We start from the raw sequence: 21,775 nt of genomic DNA on the forward strand, positions 1-21,775 counted from the left end.
CCATGCAGATGGCTCGTGGAGAGAAAGGAATCACTGTGAAAACCAGCGAGATGTCTTAGCAGCATGGCAGCAACAGCCAGCGAGCGATTCCAGGTCTACACTGTCACAAAAGAAATCTGAACTTAACCTCGTATTTCTCAAGAAGAGGGTTGACTTTGGCTCTGGAGAGAGGGAGGCACCCTTCATTTGCAGGTTTTATTTCAAGTCAAGAGAAAGTAATAGCAGGGAGATGCAAACACAAGGTATATAAGCTGCAATATGTAACAGAGCCAAGCGGTCACTTAAAAATACAAAAGTATGAACTTAAAGAACGCTTCCCTCACTGGTGACCTTAAATCATTTCTGTCAGAGAGGTTCAAGGATCATTTGCAAGAAGTTTGGTGCTGCTTGTGGTATCTTCTACCTGGCCACTTCCTGAGGAAGCACAGACCAGGCAACACAAACAATCTGACACCTCATGTAACTTTTAAAGGTTTGGGGAAGACAGGCAAAGGAAGAATGAAGTAAGAAGAAGAGCTTTGAAAACTTCTTACCTTGTGTCCACTGTGCTGCAACTTCTCTGCCACCAGAAACCTGACAATTGCCTCCCATCTGCCCAGGGTCTGGGGGTCCCACGCGGTCACCATCAGGATCAGCTGCTTCGAGGGCATTTGCACGTGGTGGGCAGCATACACGGTCCCATCCACCCTCACCTTGAAGTCCAGGCTGTTGGTTTCATACCGAACTCCCTTGTTACCAGCACAGTTATTAAATTTTACTAGAACAGAGAGTAAGAGATGGAAGAAACGTGTGAGATTAGTGTGATAAGGAAAGCAATCAAATACAAGTTTCAGACATTTAATTTTCACTGATGTCTTCTATATCTCTAATAACCATCAAGGAAATGATTTAACTGTTTCTTCGACCTTTCAGGAGTGCTCTTGTGCTTTATCTCCATTCCCCAGGGAAGAAGTTGTAAGCCATTTTTAAAGTATTTGATACAGTTTCATTAGATCTCAAACACAGCTGTTCCCCATTTCTACAAGTGGATTTCTCCCTTGTCGCCATTATCTTTTAAATTCGACTGGAGTCTATTACCCACACTGTGGGTATTTTTTTGCACGAAATGTTCTCCATTTCCCTAACCCTTCAATAACCTACTTACCAGATAGCCTATTTGCACATTCTTAACTGAAATTCAAAAGCCCATAACAATTCCATTATCAGAAATACAAAAACAAAAAAAAATTAAACAGAGAAAAAAAATTTAAAACGTTTTGCAGAACACATCCACTGCTGGAACCAGATGCCCCCAACGACAGCTGCACTCCCACCCTGTCCGACCTCTCCACACCGCGAAGAGGAACTGTAAAACTTCACTTCACAAACCACAATGTGTCATTTAAAAGCCTACACTGTCAGATCAAAGCTCCCCAGTTGCTGATATTTTTATTTTCAGTGTTTTTTGGTCAAATTCTTTCACAGTCTAGTTTGAAAACTAATGTTATTGGCATTATGAAACCTGTCACATACATTAGGCTGGAAAAAACCCAAACTATTATATGACAAAATTGACAAATCTGATAGAAATTGAACCTGCAGCTAATCACACTGGAAACAAAACATTTTCTGCCATTTGAGTAATCCACAGGGCGGAACACACATGTGGTGAAGGAAAACATATTGTATCCGTAAAAACATCTCAAGTGAGTGAGAATGGATATACAGCTTTCTAGCTAGGATCGTTACACGGGTTCTCGTGCTGGGGCTCCTGAGTGCTTAGCAGCGATGCTCCTAGCCTGCCCTGAGATACGGAAAACCTGCTAGTCCAAGTCTGATGCAGCTTCAGCAGGTGTTTAATTTTTGCACAAGAAAAGCTAGGTCAGATGAATCCTACCTAGACTGGCTGTGGTGGGAGGAGAAGGGATGCAGTGGCAATTCAGGTGAGAGGAGCTACTGGGCCAGATTACCCCAGTCGTCCCCTTCCCCCCATACCAGAGCTGACCGCTTCTGTAGTGCTGCTTTGAGCTGAATCAGGGACTAATCTGGATTTAAATAAAAATATCCGAGGGATGGCACAGGCAAAAGAAAAAATCAGCCAGGAAACTGTTCAACCAGTCCTGCTGCCAAAGTCCCCGGTACCATCACAGTATGGAGACAGGAGGAGCAGACTGTAGTGGAGGACACGAAAATCCGTCCCCTCCTTCACCAAACTGCACCTCTCAGTAACTGGGGTGCTGTGATCATATCGTAACCATACATCTTACAAAGGCTTTCCATGCCTTTCCGTTTATTTAGACCACATTTGTACATTTTTATATCTGCGGTGGGAACTGTTACCTAATGCTACAGTAATTATTAGGCACAAACAGCAAATGTCACACATCGATTTATAAAAAAGAAGATGGATAAAGTTATCCAGTATGCAAAAACCCCATGGGTAATGCTTTTAAGCAATTTCATTGTCATAGACTACATCATTAAAATCTTGTTTAATCTGGAATCCAGGGAAAACAAAAGTCCCTCAGTTTTGTTTCCAAACGCAGGGGGTTTGCCCATCTTTTCACCGTAGCTCAGACTGTAACAAATAACCTCCATGTCTATCTCATCTGACATGCTTTAGTCGAGACATTTGACCAGTTATGTCTGCTTTCTATCTCTAGAAGCATAACAGATATTTTTTGATGTAATATGAAGTAGCATCTCCTGCATTACTCAAAGTTTAGACGAAACTTTGGTCACAATTTTTAAGGGACAGGGTATTATTTAATTTCTACTTTGACCACAGTCTGAAGCTCTCGGCACCCTTGCTTTTAGTCACTGAGTGTCAGAGCGCAGGGCAGATACTCAGTGGCCTGGAGGAAGGGACCTCTGTCTTACAAAAGTGAGACTTCCACCAGTTAAATAAGTAAAGAAGAAAGCCTTACAGGATTGAGTCTTCCATAGATTCCAGAAAAGCTAGGAATTATCTCAAACCTCAAAGCTCAGATGTACAAGTTGGAAGCCAAACTTAAAAAAATACACGCCTGTGTTGCAGCTTCAAACTTCAGCATCATCAGAGCTGGAGTTTGGGCCCTCCTCGAGGTACCATGTAGCACATGGGCCATCCCACCCAAACCCAACCAGTGCTGAGGGCTGCCAGTCCACACTAGCGAGCCAGTGCTCTGGCCCTTGAGGTCAACCAGCACACAACAGCTCATCTCCTGAAGGCCAAAATTTCTTATCCCTCAAAATCATGTTTCACTTCTAAATGGCCTGCTGGGGACAACGTGTGGTCAACATCAACTCCAAAACTCTGTGGTGCTACCACCAATCTGACCATACGGGCAATCCCAGGTCAGTTCTCTGACCCATGCCAGGGCCTGTTTGCTTTGACAGTAAAGACACGGTTTTTAGCCTAGTCTGAAAAATATAAATCCATGAAAACACTGAATTATGTTAAACACACCCATGATTTGGTAGGACCTACAAGAACCAACGCTACACAACTGGAGAAACTGGGATGGCCTCAAAGATCTGCGAGGCGGCCGGTGCTGCTAGGGGAGATCCCCCACATCCCTGGGGACTACCCTGCTGCAAGATCTTCACCTCTCAGGAATTTCTGCAAATCTCCCCCACATTCACAGCGATAATAAATATGTGTGAACACATCGAGTGCTTTGCTGCTAATACGGTATTTATCTTCAGTTCCATGCCATCAGCGTTGTTAGAAATGAGGTACATCAGTTGTTGTATTATTGCACTCCTCTGTTATGTAATGACAATGCAAAAAGCAAGTTCCATCCATGCTTCCTAAAGTACCCACATATCATATACAAAAAGATATCTGAAGAAGAGAGAACGGAGTGATAATGACTGCACATTAAAAACAATTCAGAGCTTACTTTGATTTTATTGAGATTAAAAGAAAGCCCTACAGTGTACTAGCAGTCTGAGAGAAAAGAAAAAAACCATCCCGTCCTATACGTGTACGTAGTGATTTCAGTATTCAAAGTACTTAAACATCTGCTTAAGACACAGTGCATGGCTCCAATATGCTGCTCTGGTGTCATATGTCACCGTGTCGACTTTTATGCTCCATTATCTAAAAATGGCTACCTCTTAGACAAAGTCCCTCTGTGACTCGCTAATTACTTCCATTAGTTTAAAACAAACTTGACTAGAGACAGAGAAAATCCTGAGAGAAATTAAGTCTAATTTTTTAAACAAGCAACGTCTCTGCTCCACATTGCTCTTCTCAGGTAGCACAGGTAGATGAATGCTCAGCAATGAATTAACACAGCCAACTTCTCTCCAAAGTGTCCTTAGAAGCTGCAAGCACAAAAAGTCTTCAAGGACGTATGGATTCCATAGTGTTCAGTCACTATGAGGGACCACACCTTGCACAGCTGCCTGAACCAGCAGCAACAGGCCATGGCTCACTTGGGTGGCTTTGCAGAAGATTTCAACCACACAGAGGAGACAAATCAGAAACTCATCGGGGCCTGAGTATTAGGGATCGCCATGCTCAGCTGCTGTCAGGTAGAGCTGTTACTATTGCTCTAGGCACTGTTTATACACAGCATAGAAAACCCATCTGCAACACAGTACAGATGAACTGCTCACACTTCCAGCACATGGCTGCAAGGACTCTCATCAGAAATCCTGCGCTCATCCTCCTTGCTGCCCTGTGACAATGATTCCTTGGGATGTTACATGACTACTGAGATGCACTCATATATATACACACACATACACACATATACACCATAGATATATATGTAAAAATTTTTTTTTCCAAATATATGTGCATAGGTTTTGGGGAAAAAATCAAACTATTGCTCTATAATAAATAACACAGCTCAAGGAAAGGAGATCTTGTCCAGATTTTCAAATTCTACCTCTACCTCTGCTCTTATGGAAACAGAAATTAAAATTTCATCCAATGGCAGAAAACTTTTGCTTTTTTCCTCTTTTTCTCCTTTAGAAAGCCCTAAGTCTATGTAATTTGCAGTGGATGCAACTCTTGACTTTAAAATAAACAAACAAACATTGGCTCTGTTTACTAGACTTAAATGTCCCTGTGGACACAAATCCATCTTTCTTTGACCAGTCTGAAGTCTAAAGAACACTACGTGAATTTAACACTGAAAAGCTGCAGCATCAGTAATTAGGATTTCAGGTAAACAGCAGAGCCACACATCTATCATTTTTACAGGATGGTAAAAAAAGAAAATTTTTTTAATATACTCTGGAAAAATGTTCAGTGATGCTTATCGAAAGCTTATGCTGAAAACAGAATCAAATGCCTGATGAAAAGAAAACCAAGAAGGCACCCTCATTAGCAGGCTTTTAGGTTTAACCCTTTACCCTCATCATTTTTAATTGCTTCTCTACGAAAGGTGGAAGTATGACAATTTGATATGCTGAAACAGGTATTGAGTGACGGGCTGAAAAGCTGCAGGAGTCTGCAGCAAACTGCTGGGCATCTGAGAAAAAAAATGGTATTTTTCTTCAAAAAAGACACTAGCTGAAAAAAAATTCAACAAGTTTTGCATTGTTCCCTTTTATTATTTAGCCTGTTAAGCCAGCTGGACAGAGTCAAATGATCAAGTGAGGATCTTGAAAGATGTACGAACACACTGAACTTCTTTGCCCCCCAAATGTCTGAGAAATATACTGAATTTAATAGGACTATAAATGATATAAACCAAAGAATTCACTTTAAGCCTTATCCTTCTGGATTCTCCTTTAACTTCTCCTAGTCCATTAAAAAGTGCCCCCTCTGGCAAGCTGCACAGGGCTGGAAGAGCAGAAGGGATAATGCTTATTTATTAGGATATACCCCCTGGCAGGATATCATCCCACAGTTCAGGATATGGGTCCCTGCAGGACTGTTTTTCACCATGGTTTTGAGGATTATCACTGCCAAGACGTTTCTTTCCTGATGAACTTCAAAGCAGCAAATATACACCAGTATTTACAGCGGGATCCTATCTGCTTTTCAAGTTGTGTCTCTTGAACAGCTCCCTTTACACCCGGCGTGACTGTGATAAACCTGAGCTGCCAAATCCACCCCTCGCACTACTTCTGCGAACGCCATTAAGATGAGGGTGGCTTAACGGTAACCTTTGGAAATTTCAGATGTTCGGGTAACCTGCAGAGTCCTGAGCATGTACAGAAATGTCCCTTTTGTGTGATCTTTAGCAAATCACATGTATTCCTGCCCTGGCACTTCTGGCCCAATGCTCCCACACGTCTGCACTCACCCATCTCCTCAGGCTTCTGCAGGGGGTGGCAGTCCTGGCCAGCATTCCCCTGCATGTCACCACATCAGAAATTAAAATAAACCCAGCTCATTAGTGGATAGGAACCTGTTGTCTAAGGACAGGCATGAAACCATGCAGCTAACCAAAAAAATGTACATATTCCCGGGCACCCTGTGAGTGCATTACATTCTCGCAAACTGATTTCTCCATTAAGAGCTAATGTGAAACAGAGCGCGCTGTGCCTCATTGGAAAGCTTCATTTATTTGAGAAAGTAAGTACGTAGTATAAACTTTTACGTGGCCACATTTTCGAGACATCTTTCTTTATGTTCACGCAACCCCTCAGCGATTCTGTGAGAAAACTGTTTTACAGCAGTGGGAACAAACTGCAGTCAAGTGAATTCCACACGGCCACACTGGAAATCCCCAGCAAAGCTGGATCTGAATCCTGAAACTCAGGCTCCCCGTTTCTCATTCAAACTGCCAGATGACACTGCCTCCATCACCCCCATACAGGTTAACCAAATACAAGAGATAAAAATTTTAAATGGGGAAAATGGACTTTTACAGGCACTTCAAAAAGCAAATAGATTCTTATTCCTACAAACCACTGGTGTATTTCCAGATTAGCACTGGGTTAAAAAATTAAGAAATGTCACACAATGTATTATCACAATTGTTTTGTAAAATGGAGTCCTGTGAACAAATGTAAATACATGGGGGAGTTCTGGGACTCAAATATCTTGCCTACAAAAGGCTAATGCTGAAAGCGAGGCAAGAGGATTTTGTTTCCTTTGTACTAAAAGGATGAATGTATCCAGGTACCACAGGCTTTCCGACCACTCTGAACGACTCCGGAGATGTTGCTGTTTCAGTGTTTTGTCGAAACAAAAATTGACTTGAGCCATTACACTTACATGCAATGCTACATATAAGTCTGGAGTCCTATTTCTGTCCCATTCCTACTTACAGTAAATCCCACACTATCATACAATACACAACCAGATTTGCTTCTTGCAGTTAATAAAATACTCAGAGCCCTTCTCCTTCTGTACAAGAAAAGCAATGCATAAATAGGAAAAAATGATGGCTGTAAAGCCTGATAGAAACAATGTGTAATTTTCATCCTCCCATTACTAATTTTATAGGTTACATTTTCAACCATGTCCCCATAAAAAATATTACACTAATAAACTCTTGGTGTCTTTATTTAATATTTATAGCACTGTGGGAGAACCAAACTCTACTGGTAAAAGGTAAAAACAGCAATTCAAACAGCTACTTCAGAGCCTAATAAACATATCCCTAGTGATCAAGTTTAAGAGTATACAGTTTAAGTAAATACTTTGATACAAAAAACTGTTGGGAGATAAATGGATGTATGTTGGTTGGTATATAAATGTATATAAAAATGTGCAAGCCCACACCCTCGGCTTCACAAAGCATTGATTATTCATTAAGTGTTCTCAGAGTGAAAAACAAAAATAATGAATGAGTTAGGAGAATTAATGAACTGCCCCACAGTCTATCATCTGCTGAAAATATTTAGCGTGATTTAGCATGTTCTTAATGTTATTTTCTTGCACTTAATGGTACAGAAATCCGATGCAATTTTACCCATTTTCCATATCTCAGGTCAATGTGAAACATTACATCCAATTTTCCAGCGCATTATTTATGATCTCCGAGCTATGACTGCTAATATTTGCCTTACTGAAATAATAATAAATTACCATAACAATTTACCATATGTAATCATGTTAAACAAAATCCTTCTTTATTTATCTTCTTGTAATCTTCAGTTACAGTGAATCCTCCTATCCAGAATATGCAATAATACAACATTCACGACATTCCCAAACTATTATATGCTTGTTAGAAATGTCTCCATGTGCTAGTCAACTGGTGACACCTCTGAATCAGCAAATGAGCAGCAATCTATCCCCAGCAGCAAGTTAAGACAGATTTCAAATGGCACATAAAAGTATTTTATATTTAAAAGTACATTTTGAATTTCCCCATTTTAAATTCCAAACCTCAACCCCCTCCATGATCAAATTATCCATGTAGGTTCTGGGCACACACTATTGAACTCCTACCTACCTCGTGTTCATTTGCAGGCTGTTTTGCTTTCACAAAGCCAGGACTGCCTCCAGTAGGTTTTATGGGGTAAATGGCAAGCCTTTTTCATACACAAGTCATTTATTAAAGAAAATAAAATATTTCTGTGGGCTTGATAGAACTACATGGAAAATTCATCTTTTCATTTCCAGAGCCACCTAAATGCTTTCAACACCTTTTCCAGCTTTATATTCACTTTTAACAGCTCTTGCTTACACAGGGTTTCTGTTTCCATGGCCAGATGAAAAGAAAAGGAACAATACATTTCAACACACTGAAATCGGGATCCTTTAGAAAGTCATTCTGTCACCTGTACAGCCAGCCAGTAGCAATGAGGAGTTGAGAGTACATTAAAAAAAGATCTAAATCCCATTCAAACAAAAGAAAACCAGTCCTACAGTAAACAAAACCCAATTCCCAGACACTGCCTGACTCCTTCATATTCCCACCAGTGCTATTTTTCATTTACTGGAAGCCAATCCAACTAAAATACATGTTTTTAAGGAAGGAAAAAAAAAAAAAAAAAAGAAGTATATTTCACTTTTGGTATTGGAATTGGAGGGGAGTACAGACCCCTGGAGAGAAGGACTGTAGAACATGATAGAAAAGATGAATCACTCCAGCAACAGCCAGCCAGCCATTAATTTTCAGCAAGCCAGGAGTTGGTCCAATTAAACCAGGCTCCTTTCTCTACATTAACATGCTTTACTCGTTTTTTTTTTTTTTTTTCCCAAAGTTAAAACATCAGCTTGAGACCCCAAAGGCTTTTCTATTTAGGATCAATCAATCTACCTTGCTGTACTGTAAAACATACACTGTCAGCTGTGAGGCTAGCTCAAAAAAGAGCAACAGTGGAAAAATTTGATAAATCGACATGTTCTGGCAGTTAGTAGCGGGATTCTTCCTACACTGTCACTTATTTTTATCTGATTAGAAACAAGTATTAGCAAAGGGAATATTCCCCTTTATTCTCTTCCTGGTATTTAGCATTGGGTTAAGAGGAGCCTTTTCATCCCCAATTTTCTAAATCCAAGCCACAAGCTTCCTACCACAAATACAGCGAGATACTATCCAGATTTCAAAGGGCAGTGAGTTTGAATTGGATTTGCATGATGTGCAACTCACATTCAAGCCTTTTTTACAGCACAGGAACATAAACCTGCATCTATTAGCACCCCATGTTAAAGATGTTTTTCACTGCTTTCCACATTTTTATGCTCAGGGCTTTACCGTGGGTGTGCAACCTCACCTCTGGGTTTCCAGTGCCCGCTTTGGCAACAATCACTTTATTTGGGATTTCATTGCCCATTTGAGATCCCGTCACTCTCCTTCTACCCTACTGAGACATTTCAGAAATGATTAACTAATAAATGAGCCAGGGACTGATGCCAGAGGCCAGTAAGAAGAACATTTATATGGTCTGAAGTCCCCTGCGAAGCAGCACTCCAAGCTGGGATAACTCAGAGGATTACCCTTTTCTTCAGTGAATGCCACAGTAACTATGCTGTTGGCTTCCATTCTTGTTCTCAATAGACATCTTTATCCTTGGATAAAAAACATTTCACAGTAGTTTCAGTATGACAGTCCTCCTCTGTTCTTAACAGTAAGGTAGACCAAAAGCCTCTGGGATGTGCAGCTGATGTTTTAGTTTCGGATTAAAAGGCTAATAAAGAGAAGCTTGCTTTGGGTAATCTTGCAAACACCAACTGCACCACACTTTTTGGCAAATGCCGAGTTTTTATGGGCAACCATTTTTGTTCTTTGCTCTTCTTTAAATTCAATGCATCGGTAGGATAGTACTGAGATTCACTATGGCACTAATGAGATCATTTTGCAATTAAAGGCTAAGTAGAAACAAACCTCTCACCACTCTACAGGAGAGTTTGGGTTCTCTGATTAAGCAGCAGTAAATAAACCTGTTTCACTCTTGGTCCTGGTGCACAGGCTTTCTATGATTAACTCTCCAAACAAGATGGACTGATTGACCCCATGGATTAATCAATGAGTTTCTCAGCTTCAGAGCAAAGTGCAAGTTGTGGGAGTTACCTGCAGTAGGATGTGTTTTAATTATTATTACTACAGCACAGAGTAAATAAATCCCAGAGCACTTTATTTGAAGGTTTTACCCTTAGCGCTAATGATTTTCACAACGCTCTCATGTTTGTCAAACTACCTACATGGGAAAAGATTTTAAACATCACTATGCATTTCTTGAGGAAAAACTACAGATTTTATGGTAGCTTAATGCGGTAATTATAAAGGGAGGAGACTATATAATTGTAGGGCAACTTCTAGGTTACAACAGCTGCTCGCCCATCTTACCTGCTGGCAGGAGCATCCCTGGGTGAAGCTACAGGGAGGTGGGGGCTGTATTTGAGAGAAACCCCGGGTGTGCTGCACCAAGCACCTTCTCCCCAGCGCTCCCGGGCAGAGCGGAGACCCCGGCCCTGCTGGAACCAGGATGGTCCCTACATTCAGAGCAGGGGTGGGAAGCAGCCAAGCACACACACAACTCCTGCGCGCCCGCAGCCATCCCTGCCAGCTCCCACCTGCCGCACCGACAGCGACCTGGCAGCCCTGCGGGTTTTTCCTCTGTTACAGATCTCTTTTCAACTTGCCAGAACTGTGTTTGAAAGACATGGGGAGCTGCAGGAAGATTTTAGGGAGAAAAAAAATGTGAACACAGGCCATTTGCAGCCTAGGAAAAGAAGTTGAAAGAGATGCTCCAACCATAGTCGTGTCAGATAGCCTCAGGCTCCTCTCTCCTCATGCTCTTCAAAACAAACAAACTCTCAACACCCAGAAACAGAGGCTGTACATGTCAGGGAAAAAAAAAAAAATCAGACACACCAGCAAAAACACTGAACTCCTCACAGACTTGACTTGTGTGTAAATACTGACAACTTTGGGCTTGACTGTTCTCATCTTCCTTAGCCTGGCTCAGGAGCAAACACGCACCGATCCAGAGAGCCAAATCACAATGCAGGAAATGAATAGATGTTTCAGGCAAGAATATTAGAAATGAAAATTTTTTTAATCTCTAAGAATCAAGGCAGGGTAGCTATATTTATCTTGCAGCTGCTGTGCACCTCTGCTTGTCTGCCTGCACAAAAAGCAGCTGCAGTCCTTACCTTCATCTGTAGCCTACACAAGTCTTCAGGTTTCAAGAGAAATTAATATTACATAGAATAAAACAGTATTTGGTACCTGGTGGGCTCAACTGCTTTGATATTTGGACAAATTCAGAGAGTTTTATTTACAGATGGAGTCTCTGGGTTCTGTTTCTGGCACTTGATCAGAGGGACCTGAAGAAAAAGCGGCCTCGTTGCCCAGGCTGCACCCGAGTGGGTACTAAATAAATATAGGCCAAGTCGAGAGATGGCAGGGCTGCACTGCTGCAGAGTGCCAGAGCGTCCTGCCCCAGGGCCAGCCTCCAGTGTCCACTGAATTCACAGGAAATTCACCCACGGAGCAGGAAATTAACTGGAAAAGCAAACCCACAATAAAACACAGCTCCACGCTCTCTGGTGCTGGTCATCACTGAATGAAAATGAACTTCCTGGCCTCTGCAGTCACCCTTGAACAGGCCATGTCCTGACAACTGCATCCCTGCAGCCTCGGCGCTCGGCTGCTGATGCTTCTGATGCAGACACAGGACTGAGGTTTACTCTACTTTTCCCTTTCCTCTTTCACGTTCACCTTCTCTGCCCCTTCTTACTACAGTAGTCTCCAACAGAAAGGCAGCACTCCCCTCGCCTGAAGAATGACCTCAGGATTCAACTAGCAACCTTAAATTTAACAGAGTGCTTTTGGCAGGGCTCAGTACCGTCAATTAAACAGAGAGAGACTAAAGTCAGTAAATTAGAGAACGTGACAAATGCAGCACAAAGCACTGATGATCCCAGAAGGTACCAAATTTAGTGTTAAAGTAAAGAAACAATAGGGAAGTCCAAGACATTTCAGAGTGTAGTGAATCAAATTAAATTGCCTGAAATTCCACATGGAATACATTTGACAAATTTCTTTCCCCCTCTTCAGCTTTCTGTTTGAGATGAACTGTCGTCTGGCAGCTTCAAACGTCTGGCACAGCTTCAGCTTCAGTTTGCTGGGGCTGAATCCAAACACGAACCTGAACTTTACCAGTTCTGCTCTTTTTGTAAACATACTTGCTGTGGCTGCCAAATGCTTTCCAAAAGCACACAAAACCCAGAATCCAAAAGGAAAACATTGTCTTGCTGCAATAAAATTTGCATTTTACCACCTATGGGTAGCATCCCGTGGGCAGAGCCCTCGGTTGGTCGGAGCCCACCTGGTCCTCAATTTCTGAGCACATTTTGGAAGGGGACTGGAGAGCAGGGGGTCCCACGGGAGGGCTGCGTCTCCCACGCGGCCGCACGGGTCCGTCCCACGGTGCCCCGGCAGCGCCAGGGCCGCTTCTTCCCCCAGGGCTGCGTGGGCAGCTAATAATACAACAATTAGCAGTAGGATTCCTCAGACGTGCTGGATAAGACGAGCAGTAAAATGTCATTATACACGTGTCACTGATAGCGAAGACCAGTTTAGATTACCCCAGTGAGTAGTCTCGGGAACAAATTCATTTTAAGCTAGGGAACTTCAGGCAGAGGAAGAGACAGATATAAAGAGGGTTATGATCAAATTGCTCCTGAGCACAGATAGCATCAGCCTTGATATATCAGATTTTTTTCCACCTTGCTTTTAAAACAGAACTGTTTTGGCAAAATGCTTACAACAGCGGCACGTTTCTTTGAAGCAGGATGCGATTCTTCACCAGCAGCATCCCACTACCTGTGCGGATTCTCTCTTACAAAAAAAATTTCTTTCTTCCTCCATTTTAAAGCTTTTTAAAACTACCAAGCTCCATAAACTATCCAACTGCAGAAGGCTAAAACAAGGCCACCTTTAAGCTGAAGAGCAGCAAATGACAGAGGTGTGTGAATTCTGGCACAAGACACACAGGCAAGCAGATGCTGTTAGAAAAGCATATTTTATTGTCCACAAAGCATCGGCCTCATCTCTGAGAGCCACATGGAGTTCCACTACTGCCCAAAATAGACAACATCTGGTTCATATAAACTCTGATTTATTGCATGTCTTCTCTCCCCTTGGATTTTAATTGTGAGTAGATCTTGTAACTACTATATTTGTATTTGTTTTATCCATCTAGATGTTTTTTCATGCTATTAACTACAAACTGAAAGCTCTTTCTAAAAATAGGACAAAAATGTACTTAAAAATATGCATGTGGCCTTTATTAGGGAAATCCCTATGCTGAATTTTTAGATGAAGTAAAAGTACCACTGAAATCAGTGATTAGCAAGTAAGCCTTTACCTGATTTTCTGAGACTGAAGAAATTGCTTTTTATTACAATAAAACCCCAAAGAAAATAGAGTACAAAACTGACTACTCCTCCTAATGAATAATAATGACTCATTATTGCACCCCTCTGACTGCTCCCGGGGGCTGTTTGGGGGGTGTGGAGCCAGTTTCAATGGTCAGGTGTTGACATTTTAAAGAATCTCTCTAAGGTGGCACTTACTCAGCAGAAGAGACAGATCCAGACTGTGCCTGAAGAATAAAACATTCTTTCTCCCCTGGGTAAGAGTAATACAACCAGGAATGCAATAGTTGGAAGCCTTCATACTGAGAAGTTTTTTGTCTAAGTTTTGTTTTTTTTTTTTTTTTTTCTGATGAAACTTTTGATCTTTCTGGGAATAAGTTGATTTAGAAGTGACTTTTTAATTTGTATGGTTGAGTAACTACCACCATAAAAGAACATACAGTGCAATAAATAAACACCGCTTGCAAACTTCAGAACTCTCTGCCACTGCTTCATCCATCAAAACTAATTCTGTAAAAAACAAAGGATGTGACAAACCCAACCAACATTTTTCCCCATCTTACAAAAATACTGAAACATATTTCTGGAAATATCATAATGTTTCTATTAAACGATTGAGTCTTCTGAAAATGTTTAGTGATCCTGCACAAACACCCTCCACGAGGACCAGCAGCCCTCATCTCTGCAAGCCCAACACACTGACTGGGCAGCTCAGGTCCAAGCACTTGTGCAGAAATCCTGTCCTACTCACGGCAGAGTTTCTGGGAATATGATGGAAAACAGAAATTGCCACAGGTGCCAGAATTGCTGAAATTGGAAAGCAAAAAGGGCTGATAGCTGAGGTTCCCTCACCCCAGTGTCAGACACAGCGTGACTCGTGTGCTGAACCCTCCTCTGCACTCCAATAAACCCTCGAGGTGGAGTAATACGAATGTAAGAAATAACTTGGCTCTGTATCTGTTTTTTAATTAAAAAGTTTTACATGTAAACAGATACCTTCTCTTCCAAATCCACACTGACATCCACTACTTATCATTCTGAAGTGATCGCTAGAGGCAACATGATTAAAAAAATATCATATTCCATGCAAGTTTTCTTGGTACTGCCCATCATTGTGCTGTCTGGCCCCCTTTCACATCAGCTCAATTGTGAGAGTTTTAAGCTGACATCAAAAAGTCAGGCCATTTGAAGACATAAAAGTCAGCTATGAGGCTGTCACTTTATTATTTATTTATCGATTGGTTGAAAAAGAAACATCGACTGGCTGATATATTTTAAAGGTTAAATGAGCGTGATGAATGATATCAAAGAAAGCCCTACCAAACCTTGATTCCCACTTCTTTTACAAACTACACAGACATCAGCAGCCTAAAGATGCAACGATCCCAATTTCCCGATGGGCACCACAGAGTGATGAAGACGCTTGAGCTGGAGACTCAACCTCTCCTTAAGGATGTGAAGGGAGCAGCTGGCACCGACCCTAGAAGGACGCTGCGTTGGCTCTTATGTCCTGTCACCAACACGGGTAGCAGCACTTCAACACTTTCAAGTCACACGTTTGCAGTTTTTTTAAGACCAGGCCTCAGTAAGGACTGTCAGCTACCGCTGTCAGTAATGTCTAGCTCAGTGTAAACACTTCGTTAGTAATGCGAGGAAATTACATCTTCAGGTTTATTCGAACTACTAAAATAAATCTTTTCACAGAACATGTACGCGTTCATTTATACTGCACTGCTATGACCACAAGTTTAATTTTTACTCCTTAATTATTCATCATGGATCAGGTCTCAATTTAAGCTAATACGCAACGATGAGGAAGAATGGGCGCTTGTTTATCTCAGTTTTTTTCAATCAATTCCAGTTGTTCATTAATCACATTACTTTTCTACTATGTGATAAGAAAGGAAAAAAAACCCAGCAACCATCCAAACAACAAAAAAAGACTCCATTTATGGAAAAAGCAGGATATTCTACAAAACTTACTTGCATGAATAGACTCCATTAAACCAATTAAAATATTCATGTATAGGGATGGTTCATATTATTGACTCAGTCTACAATGGAAATATTTCTTCTTTTTTGCCTTTAATGTCTACAATATTATAAGTGAATGGACCTAATAACAGATTATATGATGGAGACTGCCATAGGTTTCATGAAAAATTTTGCCTGGAAATATGAAATTGTCTTAAATTTCCCTCCTGTCCCATACCTGAAGTGACAATAAATGGTACCTCGACCAGCAATTTCATGTCTATTACCAGGTGCTATACCCAAACTAAAAAAAAAAAACCCTTTCAATGACACAAAATGTCTACTAAAAGTAAAACTATCTTCTACCTTTTTTTATTAATAAAAAACTTGTGAAAAGTTGAAATCTGAAACAAGAAAAATATTATTCAGTCTGTAATTCATACAGTTTTAATGACATTTCTGACCTTTAAAACAAAAAGTATGAACAACTCACACAGACCATTGGGCAAATAGAAAAAGTAACAAGAAAAGCCAGTGAAGAAAAGAGGAACTAACCATGAGGAATCCTCTGTGGCTTCAATATGACAACATTTGTACTCTGTAAAAGTAAAATGCCATGAAAACTTCACCAGTCACTGCTGTCACCTTGTCTGAAGAGACTTTCTATTGCTCACCCAGTTGTTCCTTTGATTATTCTAATGTCCACAAGTTTCTGATAAGTAGTCTCGTACTAAGGACATATCACTGTTTGAAATGTGGTTGCCAAAACGGAATATTTTTTTCTTTTTTGTGCATGTAGATACTAGCAAAAGCCCACACTCTGTCATCTGAATTAGTTACTGAAAATTGTCCCAAAGTGGATATGAACTATAATGAGCCCTTCTGACTTAAAGATATCCCATATTTCACTACTGAAATATGGAGCCTTGAATATTTTTGTGCTCAAGCATAGGTGTTGCTTGATGTCACTACAGTTACATGCACGAGTCTACTTTGCCATTTGCCATTGCTCTTGTCTGACTCGAGAGTACGGTTGGCACGGTGAACCCATCTCACAACCAGGTCATTACATGGAGGTTGGGGCAGACATTGAGCTCCAATGAACCCCAAGCAGCCACACCACCAGCCCTGAATGAGGATGATTCAGATCTGTACGGTTAACCTTAATGTTTTTCTGAACGTTTATAAAAAAATCAAACAAAACTGAGCAAATTTTTTTGTTGCATCTGGCTGCCAGTGGCAAGTTCTTCTCCTTTGCAGGACTCTCCCCTGTGAATGCACCTCCCAAAACACCATGGCCTGTGTCCTCACGTGGTAAAAATGAGGTTACAGAGCTGCACCAGCAGCCCCGCCACTGCACGTGGATGGGAAGGTGGGATGTGCAACAGGGCAAGCAATGCTGAAGTGCTCTCCTCTGTGTGCACGCAGTCAGAACACCTGCACAGCACCTACCTGCAGCACGCTCGGCTTGATACCTGCTTATTTCCTTGAGCACCAAAGGGATTGAGGCTGTAAAATGAAAAGGTAGTGGGGAGGAATACAACCATCTAGGGAAGATCCCCCCAGCCAGTAGTTTCAGAAAGAAAAATACAGGCTGTCTTGTTTAAAACCACTGTCATATGTTTACGCAGCCCTCCTCCTTGGGTATTTGCGCTACACAATGCCCCCGTGGAGCAGTGATATTATATGTTAGCTCTCTACTCTGTTATTTCTGGCTGCTTAAGCAGCAAAGGACCAATATCCCATTCAGCTATGCTCAGTTGGTGCAAGTGAAATCAGCGAGATATCACTCTGCAGCTCACTTCACACACCTCTCGTCCTTGTGTGGCACTGCTTGTTTTTGACAATGATTGACGACTCACACCAAGCCCCTGCATTCGCTATTACTAGGAACCAAATGGATATTTCTTCATGAGCTAACTCATATCTCGCAAACTCTATGAGCTTTAAGGGTAGAAAGCTTATCCTCTGGAACAGTCTTTCACTTCTAAAACACCTCCTCCTTTCTCCTGTGATTTAGTGTTCATTTATCTTTACTGGAAAGATGATATTTCTGAGTTACAAACTAGAGGCATCTCAGGCTCTAGTTTATGGAAAAAACAGCCATGGAAACCCAAGAAATGAAAAGCCAACACTCCCACCAGTGTATCAGCTGGTCTTAGACCATAGTTAATGAGTTGTCAATCAACATAATTTTACATTAAATTTCACTTACATTTAAGTCACAGTGCACTGAGCAGTGGTGTACAAATCCATCAATCAGTTCCCAGTGACCATCAATAATAAATAGCCTCTGTTCACCCTATAATCTTGTTTCCAGATTGACATTTACCAGGCAGACTGGCTCTCAAGATAGTATTTCCCCAAAAAGTAATTCAACCTGAAACACAGAGTAGACACACGGACATTGTTCTAGTGGCAGTTTACTTCCTTTCCAAAAGTCACCTCTCTATTTCTGGGTACAGGGAGAGCACTCGGGTCATTCCGATTTAAAAGGGAGCTTAAAACTGAGCCATGCCAAATATCTCAGACAAGGCAGGAAATCAGCTAAGGGATTAATGAATTTTATTCACCTACTACTCAAAATCCCACAAAAGAGCCACAGAAAGTGCTTGTGCCCTCTCCAAACTCTTAGCCCAATGCTTGGTGGTGAGAGTCTTGAAAATCTTGGTTCCATCTGGCATTATATGTCATTGTCTGGTTTTCACATTGATATTTAAAGGGAAGACTGAAGGACAAAGGTCCTCAGCTGAGCCAAATCATACTCATTATGAAGTCACATCACTTTGCAAACAAATACCATCACCATACATCTTCTGAAACTCTATCTGGTCGAACAGGGAACAAAGAAGAGCCAGCCGAACCCCAGCAGGTTTAGGGCCGCTCTAAATAACGGGCATCCAAAGGACTGGTAGGCAAGTACATTGCAACCTCCTGACCAGGGTCTATCTCCATTAGTTGTGAATTTAGGCAGTTTTCTGACACTGTTCAAGCGGCAAATGAGAGCCAAAGATGACCAAGTCTGCAAAGAATACACTAGGATAAGGAGAAAGCAGTAACTCTTTTTCTATTGTTACATCCTGCTAGCTCCAAGCTTTAAAACTTAAGCTAAACAATATTTAGTGATTTATTCTGCTTAGCTCTAGATAGACAGACTACTAAAATACTCTCTTCTGTCTTAGCAGCAAGGGAGGGTGTGGGGACATGAGGTGAAATCATGTTTGTTTGTGCCACCTTTTAATTTAGCTGATCTGGGCTGAAAGGATTGCATTAGAGGTGAATTACTCTGTAAGAGGTTTCTTTAAAGCAAAGAATTTAAAAAAGATTCTGAAAAGCTTAAGGCCTCCTAATACATGTGACTGTTTTGCTGTGTTTCAGCCCTGGAAAAAAAAACAATTATTGAAGCAACAAAACTCTGTTTCTTCTAGTAATGAACAGTAAAAGCTTGTCTGGGGGTAAAAATAGTGATTAGATTGTGACTGTGTGTTACTTCCAAATGTAAAGCCATTTTGCTTGAGACAATATTAAGATGCTAGGATGCAAGGTTTGATCATTAATTTTGCCTAACACTACACATTAGTGTTGCTGCAGTCTTAGATTTTCTCTTCTCCCCTGGTTTTAGACAGCCTTAATCATGCTTACAGCAGATTCTAATTGCTGAATCGTATCACTCTCCACCTTCTCTAAAATGCTTGGGGCAAAAGAAATAGTGAAGATTAATGACAGACGTGTAATTAGAAGAAAATGTAAAGAACTTGTGTTAATCATTCAGAAATAATTTGATAAATATGAAATTCTGAAGAGCTCTCAGAGTAAAAGATGATAAAATGAGTACTGTAGCACAAAGCTACGCAAATTTATATGTACCACACTCCTTGCAACTGGAAAAAGAGAGCTCACGCGAGCACGCACAAGCGAGTGGGTATGCAAGGGAGGCTGTATTAACATAATGGCATTCAGCATGGAAGACCATCTGTTTTAATTGAGCAAGCTTATTCGTACGATGCTTTGCTCCACTAATCTTGTTTAGATTAATGTTAATGTTCTATTAAAAGGTAGTTTATCATCCCACAATACTCAGTTAAAGCGATCACACCCATAGTAATATTCTCAGCTCTTATGGAGGCAGAGAGCTCGCTCATTACCAGGCTATTGATCATCTTACAGCATAACTATTAAGGCTGGGAACCTTGGTTAAAAGTAACCAGAGGTCTTTTTTCCAGTGAGGGTAAAGGCACAGATAAATAACTTTTATTTAATTAATTTAAAATACAGAAGAACACAGTCTGCAAAATGATTCTCAATTATGCCTTTGGATAACTACAGGAACGATGCTTTAGTTAATAATACCTTTCAGATTGTTAACACAGAGAATATGTATCAAACTGGGATGGGTTTCTCTGGATTGTTACTTTTTCTTTTCTTCCTGTGACACATCTTTTCACCATAACACTTGATCTGTCCTTAGTCTTTGCTTTTAATGGGAAAGCAGGAAGTTCAGTGCTAGTTGGAAGCATGCCTATCATAAAAAAAGCAGGCACAGGGAGAGTCAAAAGAGTGTAGCAAAGCACATTTTGTATATGGGTCTAAAATCCCCAAACTGTAGGAGGCATTAGTATATCCTGAAGGTTTACGTCTTTTTTTGCAAATATGGCAGACTCTGAAAATGAACTCTTGCATCCTCCATGGCTGAAGAATATTGTACCTAAAGGTTCTGGTTGATATTTTTAGAAGGCTATATTTTTATAACAGAATTACGTGCCAGCCAAGAAATGAATCATTCCATCATTGTGTGGGGGGGTGTTGGGTGTCAGATTAGCAAAACGGATTACAACCAACTATATTTACACCAAAAATAGGACTATAATCAGAAAAATAAATTCTACACCCATCTGAGTTGGGTCATATTCAGTGACACAGTGGGTTTTCTTCCTTCAAAGACTTAACGCTGCTTGCATAGATTAATCAATGTTTCCCTCCTCTCATCTTCATAAATGCCATCTTGATCTGCTCGAGCCTAGCTTCAAGCCCCCAGTGAGGATCAGCCCTCCTGGCTGCTCCTTCCACCACGCTGTTTTACTTTTGGTGCACATCCCTGGGTCCCCTTTCTCCATTGCACCAAGCATCCGACTCCTCAAACACTTCTCCCTCCTCTCCCATACCACCAGACCCTTGGCACTTGCTCCTCTTGTTCTCAACCAAGTAGCTGTTCCCCTTCTCCCTTGCTGCTCTGTCACTTTGGAAGAGCTCCTGGAGAGTCAGCTGCAACATCACCTTTACTTTTCCCTCCTTAAAATATCTCCCTTGCCAGAGCACATAAAAAAATCTTGACTGGCTAGGCAGCTGGCATGCTGGACGGCTGCCTCTCGTGTGGAAATTGTTGTCTCTTTGTTGCTGAGGACTTACCCCATCTGTCCATCTCAATCCATCAGACGTGTCCTGTCTTACACTGGAATAGCAAACCCACAAGGGCAAGGATCAAGTTTTTGTGTTTATTTTGTACAGCTCCTAGTACAATGGTGTCTACAACTGCAGCTGCTAAATACCACTGCGGTACAAATAAAGTAACAAAAGAAGCAACAAAAGTAGCCCCCCCTCCTCCCCAAATTTCAAGCAGGGCTTGAAAGAGTCCACTTAGAATTTTTATTTCCTAAGGGAACATTTTATAATTACATTTTGGACATATGAACAAGGAAGATGAAGGATACCAAGAGAAGATGAAATATATGTGAAGAAATTCTTCACATGCCATTCTAAAAACAATAATCTCACAAAGCAGTAATTCAAGTGAGACTTCTTCCCCGAATACCAAAACATGCCAGTCATTAATTAAAATTCAAAAAAGCTTCTTTGTGATACAAAAGCATCACCATTCCCCCTCTGTAAAAGCGGGAACTTGAGAAGGAGAAAAGTTAAATGGTTTGTCCAAGAAAACTGAGCTGACAGTTGCCAAACTGCAAAACACTCCAAGCAACATCAGACGATTGTTCTCACACTGGCTATGGGGATGTCGAAAGCTCCCCATTTTAGCTTGGGGTAAGTTTTAAGTTTCTGAATAAAACTAAACCTGAGAGTAGCCCATGCACTGAGCTT

General features: G+C 41.1%; 1 protein-coding gene across 1 annotated transcript in view; it reads right to left on the bottom strand.

Annotated features, from left to right (window-relative positions):
* The window catches only part of CDH4 (cadherin 4), a 466,340-nt gene that overhangs the window by 182,767 nt on the left and 261,798 nt on the right, over positions 1-21,775 (bottom strand). Inside the window, exon 3 of the mRNA XM_074888264.1 lies at positions 534-757. Coding sequence (XP_074744365.1) covers positions 534-757 — 224 coding nt within the window. The remainder of the gene's footprint in view (positions 1-533; positions 758-21,775) is intronic.

Source organism: Strix uralensis, chromosome 18, assembly GCF_047716275.1.
Source record: "Strix uralensis isolate ZFMK-TIS-50842 chromosome 18, bStrUra1, whole genome shotgun sequence".
Lineage (NCBI taxonomy): Eukaryota > Metazoa > Chordata > Aves > Strigiformes > Strigidae > Strix > Strix uralensis.